Below are 25,071 nucleotides of genomic sequence, written 5' to 3' on the forward strand. Positions count from 1 at the left end.
ATGGAAGACGATCTCAACAATAACTGCTTCCCTTATATTAACACTAGTTAGGCCCCAGATGTAGGTTTAGCAATACCAAAACTGTATTAGTATGAATGTTGTCATACTGACACTGTCTTTTGTCTTCCATTTTCAACTAAGACTGTTTTTGGTTTGTGTTTACACACTCCTCTGCAGTGTTTGCAACTCAAATATCTGATTAGTGCATGGCAACCAAAAAGTGAAACTGACTAAAAGCAAAACTGAAACAGGCCAGTTTAATTTCAGCTGACTGACTTAAAAAAGAATGAAATTTACTGCTGTACATAGGGAGGTGCAAAGGCTATGAAGTCATATTTTGATGGCTTAAATGATGCATAATCAAAGTAACCTCAATGAATAAAATGTGTTACTATTTTCCTCCTAACCTCTGATTTTAGGAGCAATAGTACCATAGACCTGGGCACTAGGATGGCTCCCCAATACGCCAACCTCTTCATGGGCCACCTTGAAAAAGAATTTCTGAACAAATGCACCTCAAGGCCAACAATATACCTGAGATACATCAATGATATTTTCATCCTCTGGACAGATGACTTAAACTCCCTCATAGACTTCCACCACAACTTCAACAACCACCACCCCTCTATAAAACTCTCCATGGCACACTCCGATGCCAGCATCAACTTCCTGGACACCAAGATCAGCTCCACAAATGGAACCCTACAGATAACTATATACAAAAAAACCCACAGATCATCGCACCCATCTTCATAGATCCAGTAGCTACCCCAAACACACCAAGAAATCTGTTATCTACAGCCAGGCACTCAGATACCACAGAAGATGCTCTGAGGAGAAAGTCCAGGATATACATCTTAAGATGCTCAAAAACACCTTCACTAAACTAGGACACTCCACCAGAGAAGTAGATTACCTCATGGAAGAGGTCACCCAAATACCCCGAGAGAACCTGTTTCAATACAGAAATAAAATCCCCTTCGACTGCACCCTTAGTTATCACCTACCACCCCACACGGAACTCTCATATGGTAGCATCAAACAACCACCACCCATACTTGATGGGGACCCCATCCTGAAAGAAAGCTTTCCTGAACCCCCTCTTCCGGCCTTCAAACAATCCCCCAGTCCCTCCAAGCTCATCTTCAGCAGCTAGTTCCCAACAGACCAGGACACATCAACTCAAAGCGGCATCAGACCCTGACAGAACAACAGATACAAAACCTGCAAACATATCTCCACTGCTACAATGATCAACACCCCACACAACATACCTTTCAGGATCCATACCAATCACAACATGAGGTGTACCTCATCCGGTGCACTAAATGCCTCAATAGCAACTATACAGGTGAAACTAGACAATCACTATACTCTCGAATGAACTCACAGAGGAAAATAATAAAAGACAAACACCCTTGCACCTGTGGGTGAACACTTTTCACAAAGTCATCACTCAATATCTGACCTATCAGTCCTCATCATCAAAGGAAACTTGCACAGCGCTTTCAAAAGACAAGCCTGGGAGCTTAAATTGATAAATTTGCTAGACACTAAAAATCAGGGACTAAAACAGATGGATTTATGACTTATTACAACAGTCTGTAACCCACTAATAACCCCATCCAGCTGTTTCTTCTCCTGCCCCCTTTCATTTCCTTCCTATGACTGGAGGGGTGTTTAATGGGTCACTTCCCCTTATATGGTCCCTTGAAATATGTATTAATTACTTTTGTTAAACAATCTGTTCCACCTTGTATTTAGCAGTGACACGGAGTTCTTTTCCAAGACTTGAAGAAGAGTGCTGTGTAAATTTGAAAGCTTGTCTCTCTCACCAACACAAGTTGATCCAATAAAAGATATTCCCTCACCCACCTTGTCTCTCTTATCACCAATAAAGACATTTAAAAAAATAATGATGGCCTTTTAATTTTATCAAATGCTTTCTTTATCATGTGATATAATGAATGGTAAACAGCACCTGATTAAGTCCAGACTGATTATAGTGTCCAATTAGAGTCTAAATAAATAAATATGAGTCCACTCTGTTCTGAAGTTTGCAATATATTATAACTTGAGCACCAACAATGTTAACTGCCTCTATATCCTAGGTTTTCATTTTTTACTTTCTGAATCAAAATAAAGCTTTTAAAATCAAAGTTAATGAGTAACTCCTACAACTGAAATTAAGGGAAAAAATAGGGATTTTACTTCTTTTTTTTAATCCCTCTGTTTTAGCCATACATTCCTCCCAGGCATTTCAGTGGGAGGAATTAAGTGTCAAAACCCCAAAGCCATTATAACCAATACATTTAATCTTAAACACAAAGAACTGTAGTTTGCATGTGTTTTAACTGGAAGAGTTGTAAAATAAATTATGTTAAGAGCTGTATTTTATCAACTAAAACATATCCAAGTGTGGGCCTGATCACGTGTCTGCTGCCATCAAAGAGTTTGCTTTTTACTTCAGCGGGAGTAGGCTTGGGCTGTATCCAAGGCTGCTCTTCCATATTTTTACAGACAAGGTAAAATTTGCGTTGTGGGAGGGTGAGCACCTCACTCTCCATTTCCCCTCTATTCAATGACGACCATCATAAAAGGAGAAAGAGTGAGCAGTCAGAGCAATGCCCTGGCCCAAATCCCAAACTCTTTCTATGTTATATTTATTTCCTCCCAGAGCCAAAAAGGGCCAAACCTCTAATGCAGTGTGGCCTCACCACTGATCTGAAGCAAATGGGCACTAAAGCTAGTGTAACTGGCCCAGGAACAATCGCCCCAGTGGATTTTTTGGTGGAGTAGAAACTCCTATGCTACACCTCTTCATCTCTTCTGCCAGTATAACAAGGAAAATGGGACACTGCCAGATCATCTCCATCCATATTGATCTCCTGGCTGAGTTTTTGGCCATTTGGGGCCATCTGCAACTCCCTGAGCTGGCTTTAACCTGGAAGGCAGGACCAGCAATGCACGGAGTATGCAAAGACCAGAGGAGTGAAAAGATAAGCTTTGCACAGCCTTTCATACTCCCCCTAACCTGCATTCAGGGAGCATCAGCCAGGCTCCACGATACAGTCCAGAATGCTTAATAAATAAGGATTGTGTGTGTCATACATGGTGATAGAAATGTGTTTGAGATGGGCATTTTATTTAAAGGACTGACAAAATATTGAGAATAAGCACCCAATAACTTCAGGAGAGATTTGCACAGAATTCCAAGATAGCTGCACACATCTGTGAAGGAAGTGAACACTGCCCTAATAGTAACTACAGTCACCTGCGCCTCCTCCCTCCACCAAATTTTTTTTATCCTTTCTCTGCTTCACAATCATTTCAAATTAAAAAAACTTTCAATCCAAAGCCTTTCACTCCAAGTTCATTCCAAAGGGAGTTTTTCTAAAAAAATCAATGAAAATAGATTTTGATAAAGAAAGGAACATTGGCACAACCTGTACTGAAATCTCATGGACACAAGCATAGTAGAATAAGATTGTTCTTTTACACTTTAACAATTCAGTATCCTTAAGGACTCACATCACATTAATGTGCTTCCAAACATACTTTCCTTAATAATTTCAATGAAAATTTTTGCCAGAGATACAGAATGAAAAGTATGTCATCTGCCACAGGTTTCTTCCCTTCAGCCCTGTTAAAATTTAACAGATTTCTGTTGCACATATCCCTAGTAACACTTTTGTTCAGATTTCAGCACTGTAATATGGAAACCACTATCCTTATCTCCTAGCTCTCTGATGTGAAATTATGTAATTTCAAAATAACAAGCAAACACTAAAATATATTTCACAAGAAGGCAAGCCATATGTTCAGAGAAATAACAGCTTTTTAACGACTGTGCTAGTTAAAAATGGGAGCTCCAAAGTAAGTTTATTCTCTATTTTCTAGCAATACCATCTATGAAGAGTGACCATGGACGAAAAACCTGTACCAACTTATTCAACTGCTCTTCTTTCTCTGTCCATTCAGAGTCAGAACTGCTGACTCCTGTGACAAAAATACATATTTATTGCTTTCATGTTTAACTTTCCTTAGCCCTACAGAGACAAGACAGCTCAGGACGAGCTGGATTCTACTTCTTCTTGTGCATTATCAATAGAACTGTTACACCTGTGCAAACCCACTGAAGGCAATGGACTAGCACAGGTGTCACAGAATGCTTTAGCTGACCTGCAGGGTTTTTATTACTGTGGATGACCCTACATGATTTTAAACTTCCAGAATGGCTGTAAGGGAAAAAACCCACATCTTCTTTAAATTTCAAATTGAGCACATTTGAAACAAAATTCACTGAGACACAATAAAAATGGAGCTATTCTAACAGCTATTTCTCAGAACAAAGCTACATTTTAAGATAATGAAACTAATTATCATTTACACTAAGTCTCCTGGCAGTATAAAGGAGCCTTAAAGTGCGTATAAAACATAAGGACCCTGTATATTCCCAGCGCAGTGTAAAGATTTATGAACCCTTTACACTGCAGGGGATTGTAAAGGAGCCTCAGGCCTGGGCTACACTAGTGGGGGGGTTCGAACTAAGATATGCAACTTCAGCTACACTATTCGCGTAGCTGAAGTAAAAGTATCTTAGTTCGACTTACCTGGCCGTCCTCACGGCGGCGAGTTGACTGACACAGCTCCCTCGTCGACTCTGCTTATTCCTCCGGCTGAGGTGGAGTATGGCCATCGATTAGCGGATCGATTTATCGCATCCAGATGAGATGGGATAAATCGATCCCCGATACATCGAACACTACCCGCTGATCCAGCGGGTAGTATAGAGGTACCCTCAGTGTAAATGAGAAACAGGTCCAATGTATTTAAAAGGCCCAACTCTGAACCAAAGTGTGACCTAGAAGTCAATTCCCAGCGCAGGAACAAACACGTGTTTATGGCTCCCAAAGCCTCCAACAGCAGTCAGAGACAGGAATCTGAATTTGATTTATAGAACAAATTTCTACTTAGATAATATTAGGCCCTTAAAAATGCAAGTCAGCAATAATTCTATGCAGTATCATGTAGGCTGATAAAACATCATAACAGGTAAGAATCTAAGTCTCAGAATCATGGAGTGGGCAAAGCAGGAGTAGGTTCAGCTCCAGCCCAAATACAACAGGGATGACATGGCCATTCTAAACTCAGGTATGTAACGTATCAATTAAATCAGCCTGTGCATAAGATGACTGGAGGGAAGCTAAATGTAATGCCAATTTTTCTAAAAAAAATGTTCTAGAGGCCATCCTGGCAATTACAGGCCAGTAAGCCTAACTTCAGTAGAGGCAAGTTGGCTTACATCATAGTAAAAAACAGAATTATCAGAAACCCAGTTAAACACGATACATTGGGGGTAGAGTCAGCACAGCTTTTGTAAAGGGAAATCATGCCTTTACAAATCTATTAGAATTCTTTGAAGGGTTCATTCAACAAGCACATGGACGAGGGTGATCCAGTGGATATTGTGTACTTGGACTTTCAGAAAGCCCTTGACAAGATCCCTCACCATAGGCTCTTAAACTAAGTCATGAGAAAAGAGGGAACATCCTCTAATGGATCGGTAACTGGTTAAAAGATAGGAAACAAAAGGTAGGAATAAATGGTCAGTTTTCACAATGGAGAGAGGTAAATAGCATGGTCTCCCAAGGCTATGTACATATTCATTAATTTTCTGGAAACAAAGTGGTGAATAGTGAGGTGGCAAAATTGGCAGATGACACAAAATTACTAAGACAGTTAAGTTCAAAGCTGACCACAAAAAGTTACAAAGGACTCTCACTAAACTGGGTGATTGGGCAAACAAAAAGGCAGATGAAATGTAATGTTGACAAATGCAAAATAATGACAACTCTACGTACAAAATGTCAGGCTCCAAATTAGCTGTTACCACCAACGGTATAGAACACAAACGGTTAACAAATAAAAGTTCATCTGTTCTGCATAAAAAGCATCCAACCAAGTGAATATCCTTGGGATTTGACAGATTATCCCTTCTGTTCAAAGAAGGAATCAGCCACACTTCCTGCCCAGTGATTACCCAGAAAACAGCATCCCAAATCACATGACCTGATGCAGTAGTAAATTACAGTTGCTGGGCAACAGTAATACCAGTGCAGATGGCTCACTGCAGTTGACATCTTTAGCTATGCAGATTAATTTATAATTTACTTGTGTTAAAAACTGGACGGAAGAGTTTCCTGGGCTAGTGGTAACTTGCTTAAAAGCCTTTTAGAGTATTTTCTATTTAAAATGATCAGCCTACATGTTGGAAGGCCAGACATTTCTTGCCATACACTGAGGATCGTTCAGCTTCTCTCAGCTTTTTTTTTTTTTTTTGCATTAAAGAAACTAGAAGCTACAGGACAACAATGCTTTTAATACGACTCTGCCCTGAATTAAAGAGTACTAATGTAGACATCCAATCTTCTTCTGATAAAGAATAATGGAAAGTGTATTGGGTTCTTAAATAGGAATACTTCAGAATGGAATAATACCATTGTGTATGTACTCAGCACTTTTCATTTGAGGAGCTCATCAATTCTTCCAACAAATACCACTTTGTGTAAAAATATACACTACATTCTACTTGAAGTAAATCTTTCTTATAAAAAGTAGAATTAAAGGTGCTACATTAGAGAATAATTTGATCCAAAGTCCCAAATTATTTCAGTGCACAACAATATTTAAACTGCAATTTAGTAACAGTGAAACTCCAATCATTCTGTGGAGGGAAAAAATGCATTTTATTATTGGAGGATTTTACTGCAGATATTTCATTTTAACACCAGGAGATAAGAAACTTTTTAGATAACTGACTGAATATTTTTGGGTCAGATCCTGATCTCTACTACCCTGGTGTAACTTCAGAGTAACTCCACCCATTTTAATGGAGTAAGTCAGGCTTTACACCAGTGAATCTAAGCGTTGAATCTGATATGATATATTTAGATACTAATAAATACATAATCTTGATCTGATTTCTTTTTTAAAACTTTCATTTTGTCTTCATACTTACAATAGTTTATGGAAGGATTCAAACACTTACTACTTTTCTATTTTGCATTGCCTTCTTCATGTTGCCATCAGTAATAAATACTCTTCAGGACTCAGAGTATTTTACAGAAGGCGTGCTGTGTCACAGCTATTTCTACTGCTATAATAAAGCCTAGACATGGAGTCTAGGATTATAGACTTATTTTTGTTTACAGTAAGTTTCCTGTGGAACCTTTAAGACTAACAGGACTCTCTGTTGCTTTTTACAGATCCAGACTAACATGGCTGCCCCTCTGATACTTGACAGTAAGTTTCTAGTCCATGTCACTTTCTGGTTCTCATGCACTAGCACAATGCTGCAGTTTTTTAATTGCAGCAAAGAATCCTGTGGCACCTTATAGACTAACAGACGTTTTGCAGCATGAGCTTTCGTGGGTGAATACCCACTTCTTCGGATGCAAGTTCTTGCATCCGAAGAAGTGGGTATTCACCCACGAAAGCTCATGCTGCAAAACGTCTATTAGTCTATAAGGTGCCACAGGATTCTTTGCTGCTTTTACAGAACCAGACTAACACGGCTACCCCTCTGATACTTGACAGTTTTTTAATTGTAAGCATTGCAGAGAATGTTTAGATCTAATAAAAGGCTGTCTTTATTAGCATTTATCAATAAAGAAAATAATGAAAACACATCAATACTGTATTAGGTTTATACAAAATGGTGTGCCTTTAATGCAACACTATGTTTGTGAGTTCAAATTCACAAAAGTCATAATGAGGGTTCCCTCAGGAATGGCATGTACTTATCAGGGTGGGGCTTGATAAATTAATGAATGGACTATATAATGAGGTTCTCTAAGATAGCAGGGGACTGGATTAGATTATCCAAGAGGTTCCTTCCAGTCCTATGTTCCTCTGAATAACAAGATACACCCTTGAATAAGAACAGTATTTTGAACTATGTATGTACTTTTAAATGAGTTTCTTAATATACATGTGCAAAGCCGTTGAGTTATAATTGCAGTGGATACAATCAATGAGTTTCCTCAATTTCTCTGTTTAAATTCTTAATAATATGTATTTAACATGCACTTTACCAAACCATCCCCTCAAAGACATATCAGATATATAAATAATGACAAATATTGGTATATAACTATTATTTATCATGAAGAACATTGTAATTCAGTAACAAAATGGAAGTAGAAGGGAAGAGCATCCATATTACACCACTGAAAACATGTGGAATGGGTTACTGAAGGTCAGAAGAGATGGACTGAGATAGATTAAAGGTGGAATGAACTGTTTGAAAGTAGTGGGATCTGTACAGGCATGTGGTATCAAAGAGAAGCCCATGGAGGAGATCTGAAATATATAACTAGGGTCTCCAACATTAAGAGCTCTAGAACTTGAGTCAATCTGCCCCTTTATAGGCATCCAGTGTAATAAGCATACAGGTGCATTATCTCAGCACAATCCCTGGCTGAGTATGTGCTATGCATCTTCTTTAGTAGCTGGTTCACAGAGGATGACAGTCTGCTACAACTACCAGCCAACGGAAACAAAGTATAGAAGTTCATGCGTTTTGCCCCTGGTTCTAGCAAAGCAAGTGTTTAAACATATTAGTAGTGCTTAAACGATCTGGAAGTGCTGCTTCAGTCCTCACTGAGGACCTGTGTTGTTGGTTTTTACAATAGGGAATGTAAGAATGAAAATAAAATGAAGGGGAAAAAATTCCAAATGATCACACAATAAAACACATAGTTAGGAGGCTGGTTATTTGAGAGACACTCTCATTCTCTTTGATGTGAGATTCGAAAGTGTATATATGAGAAGTACATGGAGGACTAAACACCAACTGTGTTTAAATTTTTTTTACCTTATGTAATTGTTTCTAGGCACTCATATAATACAGTGATGAACTGAATATAAATACCTAGACAGATTAGAGAGACATACGTTGCCAGACACACGCTATTTATGGTGTGTTTTCAGTCTCGAATGTGCTGCATAAAACAGAAGACAGACAATACCTTGTCCAAAGACATTTGCAATGTAAGTTAGTTCAGTCACATGGTGCAAATGATGACCTGATCTCCTAGCAGTACAGTATCACTTTTGGGTCTTGGTTACAAAGTTCTCTATATTGAATTGAGGTGGACAGGCTTCATATAGGATGTGAATTTTAAGTAGCAATTTAAATGGAGAGGGTGAACTTTTGTACTTTCTTCCATGCTGTCCTGATTCATGCAATGCTCTTCTGGAGCTACTCTGCACGGCCATTACCCTGTCCTTATTCAACCCTCCTCTTCAGGAGCCACTTCTGTTGTGATGCCCAGAAGAAATTTGCCAACTAGTAATATAGAAATTTACAGACTGCCATACTGGATCAGACTAGTGGTTCAATCTCCCATCACTGACAGTGCCCAGAACCTGATACTCCAGAGGAAGGTGCAAGAACCCCTGCAGAAGGCAGTTATAGTAGTTTACAAAGGAATAGTCGTGGAACTAAACAAACAATGAATATCCTCTGTTACATGCTGTAGCTCTTCCCCCTACCTTTTGTTCATCTGTCTCTTTTTCATTTAGAATTGTCATTTTGGGGGACAGGGACTGTGCCTGAATAAGAGAGAGTTCCAAATGAAAGAGGTATGAATGGAAGACACAGACATGAAGGGATATACAAAATGCACAGTAGGGCAATGTAGTAGGAACGTTGACTTGTAAGAGTGAGTAGGAGGAAATGAGAGTTTATGCAAGGAAAACTAGAGTCCTGAAGAGGAGCATGAGAAGCTTAACTGTTACGCAGCAGGGGAGAAGTCAAAAAAAGGATTTAATTAGGTAAATGGTGTGATCTGAGTGGTGAGAGGGAAGATTATTTTAGCAGCATTCTGGATGGACTGGAGAGGAACAAGGACAAACCAGGAAAAGAAAGTTTTCACAGTAGTCACAGCAACAGACAACCAAGGAACAAAGTATTGTTTTCAAGCAGTATGGTGAAAAGAATGTCTGAGATGTGGTATAGGAAGAAGCAGCAAGATTTGGCAACAGCTTGGGTACTAGATGAAAAGGGGGATAAGATGATGATTTTGAGCTATAAAATGGAGGGGAGAAGGGCTCAGAGAGAAAAGATCAGCACTTCAGGTTTTGTTATATTCCATTTCAGATGGACACAGAACATCCAGAATGAGATTTCAGTAAGATTGGAGATGAGAGGCTGAACAGAAGAGGAAAGGTAGATATGGGAGTCATCAGCATAGAGCTAGTAGCTGACTAGATTACAAGCACTTCTTCATTTATTGAAATGATTGCACTGTGAAATAAATGCCTTACCCATGTTTATTTCAAAGTATGATATGAAATTCAAATTTCCTTTTACATATGTATGCAATCAGATGGTCTTAAAGGCAGCTTTATTTATTGTCTCAATGTATTGAATTTCATACTCAGGCATAGTACCCACTTTAAAAGTTAGTGGAAAATCAAAGATTTTTCAAATACTTACAGCTCTCTCTAAACCAGTTTGGTTCAAATACAATGAAGGCTCTTGACTATCTTCATGGAAATCTGATATTTTAAACATAAGCCAACTTTTGAGCTATCAGAATCCCACTAAGGAGCACACAGGAAAGAAAGAAAGAAAGAAAGAAAGAAAGAAAGAAAGAAAGAAAGAAAGAAAGAAAGAAAGAAAGAAAGAAAGAAAGAAAGAAAAGCCAATGCTCCAATAACTGAATACAAAATGGGCCACTGAAATTTTATCAATTGGGAGTGCCGAACAAGCAGGAGAAACTTCACCTAAAGTGGTTTTTCTCTTTCCCCTCTGTACAAGAAAGCTGCAAAGGCTTGAAAACAAAGGTTTATAAGAATTTCATCTTCGAATACAGCTAACATCAATACTACAGAGATAAGGTGGGTGAGGTAATATCTTTTATTGGACCAACACCTGTTACTGAGAGAGACGAACTTTTGACCTTACACAGAGCTCTTCTTCAGGTCTGAGAAACTTACTCAGAGTGTCACAGCCAAATACAAGATGGAACAGTTTGTTTAGCATAAGTAGTTAACACGGACTTCAATGGACCATTCAAGGTGAAGTGAACGATTAAAAAGTGAAATTGGTCCAATAAAGATATTAACTCACCCACCTTATCTTTCTAATATCCTGGGACCAACAAGGCTACAACAACACTGCATATAACATCACGACTGTCATACTATAATACAGGGGTCGGCAACCTTTCAGATGTGGTGTGCCGAGTCTTCGTTTATTCACTCGGATTTAAGGTTTTGTGTGCCAGTAATACATTTTAATGTTTTTAGAAGGTCTCTTTCTATAAGTCTATAATATATAACTAAACAATTGTTGTATGTAAAGTAAATAAGGTTTTTAAAATGTTTAAGAAGCTTCATTTAAAATTATATTAAAATGCAGAACCCCCTGGACCAGGGCCGGCTCTAGGTTTTTTGTCACCCCAAGCAAAAAAAATTTTGGCTGCCCTCCGTCCCACCCCTGGGCTCCCCCCTGCAATCCCCCTGCTGCCCCAGCCCTGGGCTCTCCCCCCCACCCACACCCCCTGCCACCCCAGCACTGGGATTCCCTTGTCCCCACCAGTGCCCTGCCCCCACCCCCCTGCCGCCCCAGCCCTGGGCTCCCCCCTTCCCCCCCACTAGTGCCCCCCACACATACCTCCTTCTGCCCCAGCCCTGGGCTCTCCCTCCCACCCCCACCTGCACCTTCCTGCCACCGCAGCCCTGGGTCACTGGTAACTCGCTCCCAGGGCGGGTCATTCAGCAGGAATTTTGGATTTGCACAGAACACAGACAGGACTGGTTCCCATATGGTTACAGAGCTGCAGTAAAGTGGAACAATTTTCAGCTTGTGTGATTGGAGGATATCTGGATGCATATTATAAGACTGTCCTCCATAAATAAGGAAAAGTTGAGGTGCCTTTATTATTCTTTTGTTCCACTCTTTCTTTCTGTGGGGAATTTGCCAATGCAATATCACTGTCTTCCTTTTAAACAAACAAAAAAAGGCAATGGCTGTTGAAAATAGCAATTCCAGTCCTAATAACCACTGAGAAGCATTTCTTGTTCAATTTTATCCTACTTTTTCTACAGCAAGTTACAGTGGATCAGTATATTTGATTTGGGAAAAATGAAGTAACACCCGCCCAAATTGAACTTGAGCACTCCTGAATTTTGAGGTGTTCAAATCTGGAAGGCAGGTGCTGGGTGTGTGTGTGTGTGGGGGGGGGTGCTGTGGGCTCCACGGGGGAGTACGGCAGCATGTATGCAGCAGCATGTCTGGCGCTGCGCGGAGCCAGACAAGCTGGTCTGAGTGGCACGGTAAGAGGGTTGGGGGGTGGAGAAGGGGTAGGGGGTTCCGGGGGGGCAGTCAAGGGACGGGGGGGGGGTTAGATGGGTCAGAGGTTCAGGGGGGCAGTCAGGGGACAGGCAGCAGTTGGATAGGCATGAGAGTCCCAGGGGTTTGTCAGGGGACAGGTAGGAGGTAGGGTCCTAGGGGGGAAGTTGGGGGGAGTCTCAGGAGGGGGCAGTTGGGGACAAGGAGAAGGGAGGCTTAGATAGGGGGTGGGGCAGTTAGGGGCAGGGGTCCCGGGAGGGGGCAATCAGAGGACAAGGACCAGCAGTGCTTAGATAGGGTGGGGTCCTGGGGGGCAGTTAGGGGCAGGGGTTCCAGGAGGGGGTGATCATGGAGCGGGGGGGGGGTGGATGGGTTGGGGTTTCTGTGCGGGGCAGTCGGAGGGAGTGGATGGTGGCAGGGTGGGGCTACCCTCCCTCCCTGTGGAGTGTCCTGTTTTTTTAATGTTAAAATATGGTATTCCTACCATTCACAGCACTCACAGCTGCCGCATGAGGTCCCCCTCCTTCCTTTCCAGTTGGTAGTGGCCAAGGGAATGCTGGGAAATGTAGTTCGTTCCCTGCTCCAGGGCTGGCTCCATAGGCAGGGAGCTAACCAAGGAACTACAGCTCCCAGAGACCCCCTGTTGGTTCTCAGCTTCTCTGCCGCCCCTGCAAATGGGCTGCCCCAAGCAGGTACTTGCTTTGCTGGTGCCTAGAGCCGCCCCTGCCCTGGACCGGTGGCCAGGACCCTGGTGTGTGAGTACCATTGAAAATCAGCTTGTGTGCCGCCTTCGGCACATGTGCCATAGGTTGCCTACCCCTGCTATAATATTTCCCAAGAATGCTTAATGTTTTTTATTTCTAAACACACTTTCTGAGATCATTTCTCTTGAGATCAATTATTCCAAACCTGGACAATCATCCAATTATTTTCCTGTAATTTGATGCAGCACAAGGTCCCACCCAGCTAGCCAAACTCAAGGAGGTGGGAGTGTGGCAGTAGAGGTTCAGGGTACCAGTGTTTCTCCTTTGACCCCCATTCAAGAACATTCCTGCCTAAAAAGTCCCATATAACATTCTTCAGCAGCAGTATTCTCTGGTCACGCCCCTTGAACGTGTCCTGCAACTGGCCCTAGAACCCACAGGCTGTAAAACACAATTCACACCTCTACTAATCTTAGAATCTGCAAGCATCAACTCCGACGCAACCTTTGATATCCCAGGAATGGACTCAAATGGACTCTGAACTCAAGTTTGTATCCTCTGCATAGAGGTGCAGAGAGTTACCACTGCATAACTACAACAAACCTTTATTTCATTTCGTTATTAAAAAGACTGCAAACCAATAAATAATCAAGGTTGACAGATGCAAACAACGTGCCATTTGTCACCAGGTATCATCCAAAAATGCCACTAATAAAAGATGTGCATGTGAATGAGATGTATCAATTATCAATGTTCTTTCTTGTTGTTTATTGTAGTCTTTATACAAAGCTAAGCACAACTGGTGACTTTTTCTCCAAATTCATGTTCAAGTTCTAATTGTTACCCAGTTCAGGCTTCTTTCCATTAGCTTTCCTGCTCATCTAAACCAAAAACTGCAGTCCTCTCTAACATTCTCTCTGGTTGCTTCATGACTGGTTTGTTGGGTTTTTCTTTGGTACCAGTTCTACTGTGCTCAAATTTCTGGGTTATGCCAAGAATGCAGACATTGAAAATAACAAACCCAAACTGCAAAGCAACTTTAGGAAATTAGAGTAATGGAGGTTTAAAAGCAACAAGAAGGGTCCAGATATTAATCTGAATTCCGATGGAAAGGATGCAAACAGCCCAAATGTAGTATAGGAGTAGTTAATCAAGCCACCATACACATCAAATTAAAACAAGTTCATTTAAAAAAATAATGTTCTAATATTATTTTTATGTACCCAGTACTACAATTACAGGAGTGGAGATCAGGGTTGGGAGTGGAGATAAGTCTGAGAGATCCTTCTGTGAACTAAAGGATGGCCCACCTTATTGAAAAAAAAATTGAAAACCATCAAATTACAAATCATCGACCAGATTCTTAACTGGTCTATACACCTGTGTAGCTCCAAAACTGTGCCAATCTAGATCACTTGAGGAGCTGACCCTATCTCCATTTCAAGCACAAATTTCCACATTTGTGTGACTACCTGCTCCAGATATTAAAACAGAAAGAATTTTAAAAAATTCTAATTTATTTTTTCACCATCTGGACTGCTTGTTTACTTTTGCACCTCCCTCAGCAGAGATACTAAATACAGGCTAGTCACTTTTATTGCTTAGTCATTTCCTGTATCAGTTTATGTTTCTGGTTCACAGACATCAGCACAAGACTATGGTATCTGGGTTGCAAACACAGCAGAGGAGTGTTTAAATCCAAACAAAGGTAATTGTTTTTAAAAAAATGTTCATATTAGATTTTCTCTTATTATTTCTATTGCAGTCATGCTTAGGAGCCCCGGTCACAGACCAGGACCCCACTGTGTTAGACACTGTACGCACACGGAACTGTCATTTCCCTCCAAATGAAACATGAACTGTTTGCCTAAACAACCTGACCTTCTCCTCTTAATTTGCTATAATGGGCCTACATGATGTATTACAAACCATAATAGCTTCTGGACTTTGTCATAGTGAATTTTAGCCCAATTTTGGGGCCTAGAATGAAAATCAATGTTGGACACTACTCACCTCTGTTATATGCGGATTGGGATTAAAGCCACACAGGCTGCAGACCACGGTTTGACACTGTGTGCATGTATTGTAATTGGCCTGTTCTGGAGTGTGCAGCAGCAGTTCAGTGCTAGTGCAAAGAGGACAGAAAGTTTTCTTTGGGGCTGATTCACCAGGTGTGGCTGCAGTTACTCGTTGCTGTGAAGGTCTACCAGGCCCTGGTTGCTGGCCTGATAGTTTTGTAGGTCCTGGTTGTTGTGACGGTAGCTTTGCAGGCCCTGCTGGCTGAGGAGATGGTTTTGCAAGTCCTGGCTGCTGAGATGGTTGCTTAGCAGGTCCTGCTTGCTGAGGGGATGGCTTCCCGGGCCCAGGCTGCTGAGTTGGTTGTTTAGCAGGTCCTGCTTGCTGAGGGGATGGCTTCCCAGGTCCAGGTTGCTGAGATGGTTGTTTAGCAGGCCCTGCTTGTTGAGGCGATGGCTTTGCAGGACCTGCTTGCTGTCCTGGTTGCTGAGATGGTTGTTTTGTAGGACCTGGCTGCTGTGCTGATGGCTTTGCGGGAGCTGGTGCATGGGATGGTCCTCTAGCAGCATCTGGTAGCTGTGGTAATGTTTTGGTTGGGCCTGGTTGCTGTGGTGAAGGTTTTGCAGGACTCTGTTGTTGAGGTACCTGCTTTGTGGGTTCTGACTGCTGGGGCTGAGTTCTCTGTGGCCCTCGTTGTTGAGATGGTTGTTTTGCTTGTTCTGATGGAGGGCCTGTTGGCTGACCAGGCCCTGTTTTTGGAGCTTGCTTAGATGCCCCTGGTTGCTGCTGTTGGGGAGGCAGTCTGGAAGGTCCTGCTTGCTGGGGTGCAGATTTGACAGGCTCTTTTTGCTGAACTGTTGGCTTTGGAGATTGTTGCTGAGTTGGATGCTTTGCATGTCCCTTTTGCTCCTCAGGCTTTCCCTGGTCCTTCTGAACTGCTTTTTGTTTCCTGTTGGCTTCTTCCTGGGCTGCATCTGAGTCCGATATCAAATCAAAAGGATTGAACTTGTTTACAACTGAAGTGACTGCACTTAATGGATTGGCCTCAGAGAGGAAGCTGGGCATCATACTTGGCTTCTGATCTTCTTTAAAATCAGTCCTGGATTTAGATTCTCTCAGACTGGTGGAAGAAGGGCTCCTTCCAGGTGACCGTTGTTCTGTCTTCAACACATCTACTGTTCTGCTTTTGCTTAAACTGGATGGAGACTTACTTGGCTGTCTTGCATAGTGGTTTATATCAAGCTCAGCATGTCTGTGGGGAGAGAAATACAGTAAAATAAAAATAGTGAAAGACTAACTATAAATTAGTTGCAATTATTGAACTCTTTGGAAGAAAATGTAAAGAAAAATAAGGTAGGAAAAGTCAAAGATTATGGCCCCTGAATCTTCAACTGCTTAACTTAAAGCATGTGAATAATCCCCAATGGGCCTATTCATATGAGTAAAATTACTCATGTGCTTTAGTGTTTGCAGGGTCAGGGCTTATTACAAGGATTATCATATTTTTTTTGTTCCAGAAACATTTATCTGAATATTTAGTAGATGTCTGATTTAGTATTTAGAAACTAATCTAACAGAAGAACCATCGTTACCCAGAGAATTTTCTTTCAGAAGTCTGAAGCACTACAAAATTAAGCTGTGATTTTCCACTTCATCTAAACCCAGATGACTAACTGTTCACAGTATCTCTTGGGGTGTACAATTCAAACATGGAGACAAAAAGAACAGTAAAGGAGAGAGGTGTTCCATGATCACCAGATCAAAGCATGGCTATGCAGGAAAAAATACTCACACTACAAAATGTTTATATAATTGTGCTCTGGCTATTTGTACCTCCTTTTAATGGTGTATTTACAACTGAATATGCAGCAGTGATTCAGGCATCTAAAATCCCCATAGATCAAAATGTAGAGATGTCTTTTATTATAGTATTTACACTGACATTCATGAATAATAAAGAAAAAGTATCTCTTCATTCAGGTGAAGCACAAGCTAGCTAAGAGAATCACTTCTTTTTAGCTTTTGCATTAATAGTACTGAAACTATCCCTCTTTCCCCCACCTAAAAAAACCCAACAGAATTTATCTGACAACAAAAATATATTTGTCTTATTCTGCAGGGGTTTTTCCTTTGACAGGTCTCATTTTCCTTTGTTTTATAATATAGAAGGTTAAGCTAGGGAAAGAAGGGAGCCAAATCCAGAGAATACCTCTAGGTGTAGTATGGTGTTTTAATTGTTGCTCTGTTGGTTTGTACCTGGAGGGGATGATATCCTATTCAGTGCTATTGTATTTTAGCTAAAGGGTGTGACGTGATGTTCTGCTTTGTGCAATCATTTAGTCTTTCCTGAAGGATATGGTATTCTCTCCTGCGCCACACCATTGTGATCAGTTTTCAGACATCTCAAGTTAAATATAGTCCCACATTTCCAAACATGTTATTTCTTAACGTACATTCATGAAAATCAGGCAGTCATTCATTAGCCTATTAAAGAATCTGAGGTCCATGACTACAATAAAAACAAACTAGCAGTACGATAATTTTTAATTAAGGGTTACATCAGAACACTGCCATAGTTATAAATAGTAGTAACATGCTACACTGGATTTAAAACAGCTAATGTTACTATAAACACACTAATTTAATTCATGAATATTTTGAGCTTTCATTAAATCCCTGATAACAATGAACTACCCTAAGAAAATCTTTATAGTAGCCATTTTGGTTCGCAAGATTCTAGCAATTCGCAATTTCACATCAATCCTGACTTGCTTTTTAAAAAGTTAATTGCAATTATCCAAAACAAGGGTGTAGGGAACAGGATACCCATGGATGGCTAATTGCTTTTATTGTCATCACATTAACTAGGGTTGCCAGTTTTGGTTGGATGTATTCCTGGAGATTTCATCACATGACATAATAATTAAAGATTAATCTTTAATTCCTGGAGACTCCAGGCCTATCTTGGAAGGTTGGCAACTCTAACATTAACTCTGACTAGCAAGCTGCTTTCAGTGCTACACTTTTCATTTTTTTCCCCCAGGATAGCCACATGGATAACTAGGAGCTTTATTACATTAATGCATGTCCCACTGAAGTCAATAAGAGTTGTTTCATTGATTTCAATGAGTACTTGAGTGGGCCCTTACTTACCAGGAAGAAAAGTATATCCAGCATGGCCCAACCATAAACTGAGTCCATACAATGTTTGCAAATGTACTATAAAGCTGCCAGTCAGGCCTATCTGGTTTTAGTTCCATGCCACTTTGTGGTACAAATCAGATTCATCCAAAGATGTAGTGCTTGATTAGTGAAAATGTATCAGCTTTTGTACTAGAAAAGGCTGAGTATGGTTCTGGTTTTAATGCTTGCAACTGTTCAAGAAGTTTGAAAGTTTAGGTTCAAAACATCAAGACCCTAAGAGAAAAAATGGAGGCATGACCATTAACAATGTATGGACATAAATACTGCCTAATGGCTGAGAATATTGAAAACCAATGCTTTGAGAAACAGAATTCAAAGTTCAGGTCAGGAAATACGAGGTTAATTACAATTCCTCATTTATGAAGTCAGAAGAAATTAAGATTTAAAAAAAAATCAACTAATGATGATGTTTCCAGAGCTAACTAATTGTGAACTTTTTAGGTGGTGTACTCATGAGAGAAGCAGTCAGCCTCTGCCACTCTTATCTGTGGAACATGGATCTCTTAGAACAAGGAATACTGTAACAAAATTGGCCCAGATTTCCAATGCCCTACCCAACTTTCAGTGTACCAAAATCTTGTTACCCAGATTATTAGTGTTTTGCACAGTTAACTATTTTTAAAATAAGACAAAAAACATGAATTGAACAATTAATACTTGATGCTGTCAGACTGCATGTTCACTGTGCAGACCAGATTTGTTTTGCCATTCTCCATAAATGAATGTTTCTATATGAAGGAAACAGACTGTACCTAAAATGTGGAAGAAAATGACTTCAGAGGACAAATTTATTGAAGACTTTTACCTCTGTAATAATAAACCTGGATTTAGGCTTTTTATTTTTGGGCAGATGATTGTGGGAGCACAGTTTTTCTTATCTTTTCTACACCCATGTGACAACTGAGCTTTAAGAACAATCCATTATTGTAGTCACATATTGCATTTATAGTTGTTGATAAGTTCTGAGATTTACAGAAGTAATCTTCATTTTTGTCTGGCAGGGAATTTCCTGTTACCAAACATTTTTAAATGGGGAGAGGAACTCCATCATTTTTAAAGGGAGGCTGTTTTTGAGTTGTTAGGCCAAAAACAAACTTCCTTTCTTCACTCCCCAATGCCCTGATTCTTTTGTTTCTCTTCCTCATTTAGGCCCTGATTCAACAAAGCACTCAGTTTCAATTATGTAATTAATAAGGCCTGATCCAAAGTCCATGGAAATCAATTGGAGTTTTACTATTGATATCAGCAGGCTTTGGCTCAGGTCTTTAATAACCTGAAAACCTTCATGATACAATTAGTTCAACCAAACTGTTTATACCATCAATTAAAATTAATTCTTTTAAAGCCAAAAATAAATTATTAACAATGAACACTAATTAAATGATCCTTCATATTTACAGAAAATACATGTATACAAAAACAGATATTTCCTGCTGGTCAGTGTTTACTTTCTTAGAGTCAGTATAATCATGGTACTGACAAAAGACTGTATTTATTCTGGAAGAATAAATGCAATACTTAGGAAGTGTGGGTCTCAGGCTGGGCTACTTTTATAGCATATACTCTCAAAATACAACAGCATTTTTTTGCCAGTGACAGGCAGTGGCTAAACTATTTAATCACATACATAAAAATTAAGTTTACCTAAAAATGAAGTGGCTGTGCTAGAAAGAGGTTTGATCATCTAATCCTTTCTGATGATATGGAACAGATCCTCTGCTTCTATAAACTGGCATAGTGCCACTAACATTCTATGAAGCTAAACTAATTTCCACTAGCTGAGGATATGTCTCTTTGTGATTCAGTCACAGTTTGCAGACTACTAACTAAAAGTTGTCTGATTTTCTTCAGAGGTGCTGAGCACCTGAATCTCCCATTGAAACTAACCAGTGCTACAGTTGTTCAACACCTCTGAAAAATCAGGTCAATTTTATTTAGGTGGCTCATTTGAAGTACCCAGGTTTGGAAAAACATGGTCTTAGTGCTTATAATAAAATGGTTAAAGTGTCATAATATGCATTACTTGCTCTTATACCAGCTGCTGCATTTCCAATTACTTGAAAGCACGAAGCCTCTGAAAATAGATATAACTACAGCACTTTTTTATACAGATGAAGGGGCAACTCTGTATCCTACTTCTTATATTGCTTGCTATTAAAAAGTCAGTAGTTTCCAAGATGTGTCACACAATGGTATATGGAATATCAGATTCCTGTTATATTTAGAACAGGAAATAATGGTGCTAACTCAGAATCTCAGATACGCTGTACAACAGTTGGTATATGCTGTCCTTTGTATGGCAGCCACTGTACACTGAAAACAAAACTCATTTTTATAAAACAAAAATCTAAAAGCCAGTGCAGGAAGGGCACCACCTGAATCATTTCAAAATGAAACTGGAATAAGCTGGCTATGAATGTATTGTTGGGAACAATCCTGCACTGGAAAATAGATGGACTAGATGACTTAAAAGCTCTTTCCCATATTTAATTTCTTTGCTCACAGTATTACTCTTCAAAGCAACAGACTCTGGAAAAGCAAAAAAGTTTGAAGCTAAGGACTCTCAGGATCACTAATCTAGTCACTTGCTTAAGTCAAAGTCATTGTGTGCCTGATCCAAAGACCATGGTAGTCAACTGAAGGACTCCCATTGAGATCCATGGACTTTGGATTAGGCCCTCAAAAATCAGGCTTCCCACCTTTGCTAGAGAATCCCAGCAGCAGCAAAGAGCAAGTAAAGCTACTGAGCAAGAATGGATACTTGATAATACCAATAGGCATGCAGGTATTTTGGTGATGAGCACCAGTGCAAAACTCTGAGATAGTGTAGATGAGAACATAAATCATCTTTTTACTCAGCATAGCAAAGCACACTGCATTATTATAATGTCAAATTTACCAAATACAGACAGGCTTTATTTTAATGAAAAGTGAAGTGAAGTTATACAGCTATAACAATCATCTAATTATTCCAGTTATCCCAGAACACAATTTTATGGTAACAACTGTCTGCAGATATAAAGATGTGGCCAAATAAAATCATTTTTAGACAACAATGTAATGGGGATGTTTATCTTCCTTTGTACTGGCAGGTTAACTTGAAAACAATAAACTTTTAAAACCTGTGTGTCTTTGTGGTTTCCCAAACTGCTACACAAAAGGAAATTTTGAGCTTGATTATGCACCCCTAGAGAAATCCCCATTGGTTTCAGTGGGAGCCAGGGCAGGCCCCAAATTAGCTATAGAATTATATTCCACACAAACTTTCAATATTTGTCCATTCTTAACAAACATGCAAGAGATATAGGATGAAACCTCAGTTTCAAGCAAAATGGAGACAAATTCATCCCAGGTGTAATTCCACTGACCTCTGTGGAGTTCCTCTAAGGGTGGATTTGGTCCAATCCTCCTTTTTTGGGTTCTCTTAGCATTCACTTATACAAGCCTGACATTATTTAAACTGAATTGGCATTTATCTGGGATCAGGTCACTACGCAACAAGAACCTGTGGAACAGGCAGTCAAAGGATGTTCCTTTTTGTAGCCTGCTTCGAGACAAACAACACACCCAGCCCCTGGAAATTGCAGGCTCCAAACTAGCCATACCAGTATTGTGGTCCTGAGAAACGGGCAACTTCAGGACCCTGGACAAGGGAAAGGGAAACCTCTATCTTAGCCTGACCAGAATGTGAGTTAACAGTACTACTGTATTACCAGCACACAAAGATAAGTAATATTCCCTATGGGGGCAAGCACTGGATTGGGGGTAGGAGGGAGAATAAGGAAGTAAATTGTCTTAGCTTTTAGATATACATGAATAGGTGAAGTCAACCCCACACAAGATACAGAATCGCTATTTGGCAATACAGCCCATGCTCCCTATTTGTCTTCACCTTCCCCCCGTCCATGAGAAAAGACATAAGGGGGGACTATATAGGTGAAAACACAAGAGCCTTTGGTCTTTGATTATCTATATAAATCCATGGTGACTCGCAGAGGCAGATTAAGGACTTTCAGATAAAATAATGCCCTAGAGTTTGGGAAGATTCAGAGAGACTCCATCGGTTCAGTAGCAGCCGCTACAGAACTGCGAGGTGTGGGCAAAGCTCTCCTGGCTCCTATTCTAGCCGGGGGGTGAGGGGAGCATCCCAAGCCCCTTTATACCCAAAAAACCAAACAAAAACAAAAAAACCCACCCAATTGTTCTTATTTGCAACCCGCCCGCTCCCTTGCCACCGAAGCTAGCCAGCCCCTGGGTCTGGTCCAGGAAAGGGGGTGGGGGAGGGAGGCAGCCCACTGGAAGGGAGGAGGATTATTCGTGATTAGAAATCCTCACCATGGGGGGAGCAGACCCCCCCAGGTCCCTAACTCACGCTACCTCCCCACCTCCACCCCGCCTGCACCATGCGCCGCCTGCTCCTGATGCAATGCACCCGGCTCGCAGGGCTACGGCAGCGGGAGCAGCCCCGCGCCCCGCCGGGAAGGGGGCCGGAAGAGAGCGGTTTCTCGCCGTGCCTTGGCATGGGAGGCGGCTCCGCGCTGGTCGTGCCGGGGAGGTTTCCTCTGGGCAGCCCCTGCGCCCTTGACATGACAGCGGCGATCTGTCTCCGCTCCTCCTCGCTGAGCCGGCTCAGATCCGCCTCCACGCCGGCTGCCAGCCCCTGCCCTCCGCCATCCCCGGCGGCTGCGGCGGCCGCCACCGCCTCGGGCAGCCCGGCCAGCGCCTCTCCTCCCTCCAGGCTCGCTTCGTTGCCCATGGCGGGCGGGCTCCCGGGCAAGGCGGGCTGGGCGGCTGCGGCTCCGGCCCCTGCTCGGCTCGGCTCTGCCCCGATGGGGAGCGGGGCGGCTAGTCCTCGGCGGCGGGCGCCGCTGCCCGCATGGCTCCGGGGCGCTGGCTCCGGCCGCTCTGGCTGCTGCTGCTGCTGCTGCCGCTGCTACTGCTGCTGCCGGGGCGACAGAGAGCGCGGGCACCCGGGCGCTGCCAGCCTCGCGCTGCCCCCGCCGGCCCGCCCGCCGAGCGCATGCGCCGTGCGGAGCGCAGGTGGCTTCCTCCCCTCCCCGCGCACACATCAGCGCCCCCTCCTCACGCGGGCAGTTAAAGGAGACGCGGAGTCCCAGTGCAGCCCCCACACACACACACGAGGCACCCACGCACCCCACCCCAACTCAACCCCACACCACCTCAACTCAACACCACCCCACCCACGCACCCCACCCCACCCCAACCCCACCCCACCCCACCACCACCCCACCCACGCACCCCACCCCAACTCAACCCCACCCCACCCCAACCACGCACCGCACCCCAACCCCACCCACGCACCCCACCCCAACTCAACCCCACCCCAACCCCACCCACCCCACCCCACCTCAACACCACCCCACCCCAACTCAACCCCACCCCACCCACGCACCCCAACCCCACCCACGCAACCCCACCCCAACCCCACCCACGCACCCCACCCCAACTCAACCCCACCCCAACTCAACCCCACCCCACCCACGCACCCCACCCCAACTCAACCCCACCCCACCCACGCACCCCACCCCAACCCCACCTCACCCACGCACCCCACCACCCCACCCCCACCTCAACCCACGCACCCCACTCCAACCCCACCCCACCCACGCACCGCACCCCACCTCAACTCAACACCAGGCATAAGTGCCGCAAAAAAGCTGCAACTGGAGCCCAGATCCAGCCAGTTTGCCTCCCTCCCCTCCAAAAAAAACCCCTGATTCATACACAGACAAGTGCAGATGAGATGCTCCAAATACATCCCAAGCCACAGACCCGGAGATATACCGTTGCTGGAGCTAGGGGTGCTGCCACACCCACTGGCTTGAAGAGGTTTCCATCCTATATAGAGGTTACCGTTTGGTTCAATGGCTCTAGCACCCCATTATAAAAAATTGTTCCAGCGCCCCTGAGTGCAGCAGCTCAAAATCCCAAATCCACCCTTCGGGGTTCTGCCAAATTTTGGCCCCATCTTACAAATTCCACTGCTGAGAAAGGGTTAAAATTTTGCAGCTTCTACTGTACCTTCAACACCTGGACCCTATAGCACCCCAGCAAGGAGGGGCCAAAACTTGGCTGGCTATAGCTGCTGACTCCATATTATGATGGCACTTTTGCATGATGAGTTAGAGTCTCAGTTTATTTTACTTTATTTTGATGCACTGGGGCAGCTAGATTTTCTCACCCGTATGGCATTTTAGGGTCTGGACCTCCCAAAAAATGGCAGGATTTAGCTTTTACCTTTTTCCTCCAAAGCAAAAGTTTGTGTGCTGCACTTTAAAAATAGCTCAGTGCAAAACATCAGAAGAAGCAGAGTAGAAACCATCAAAGGGAAGAATAAAGGAGTGCCATAAGTGCAAGGGATACCTATCTGTCCGATGTGATGGACTGGGGTGTGCATCGGTGTAAGGTGTGCTGGTTGCATACAGAAGCAAATATAACTGATAGGAAAGCAAAGGGTGAAATCCGTGTTGCCCCCTTGAATCCAATGGGAGTTTTGCTGCTGACTTCAATGGGGCCTTGATTTCACCCTAAATATTCATTAATCTAAAAAATTACATGAATAGTTGTGGAAACTGGCTTTCTTCAAAATGTTGTGACATTTACCTTCACTTATGAATGGCAACTGTCCATCTTAAAAGATGATGGTGTAAGTGCCAAAGCAGCTCAGTTACTATGTGTCATAATGCAGCATCACGAGTGGCTAAAAAAGTCTATTCTCAAGCAAAAGTCCTTGCCATGGATAATGCAGGAGTAAAGTTCAGG

The 25,071-nt window shown here is 42.2% G+C and overlaps 1 protein-coding gene across 2 annotated transcripts in view; it reads right to left on the minus strand.

Moving 5' to 3' along the window:
- Nucleotides 1–23,334, minus strand: part of PCLO (piccolo presynaptic cytomatrix protein) — a 519,980-nt gene extending 496,646 nt beyond the window's left edge. For both annotated transcript variants that reach the window (XM_039518832.1, XM_039518825.1), the window contains exons 1-2: nt 22,803–23,334; nt 15,082–16,336 (exon numbers count right to left, since the gene is read on the minus strand). In XM_039518832.1, coding sequence (XP_039374766.1) covers nt 15,082–16,336; nt 22,803–23,044 — 1,497 coding nt within the window. In that variant the 5' untranslated portion in view covers nt 23,045–23,334. The remainder of the gene's footprint in view (nt 1–15,081; nt 16,337–22,802) is intronic.
- Between the last annotated feature and the right edge of the window lie 1,737 nt (nt 23,335–25,071).

The sequence above is a fragment of the Mauremys reevesii genome, linkage group 1 (genome assembly GCF_016161935.1).
Source record: "Mauremys reevesii isolate NIE-2019 linkage group 1, ASM1616193v1, whole genome shotgun sequence".
In the NCBI taxonomy this organism is placed as follows: domain Eukaryota; kingdom Metazoa; phylum Chordata; order Testudines; family Geoemydidae; genus Mauremys; species Mauremys reevesii.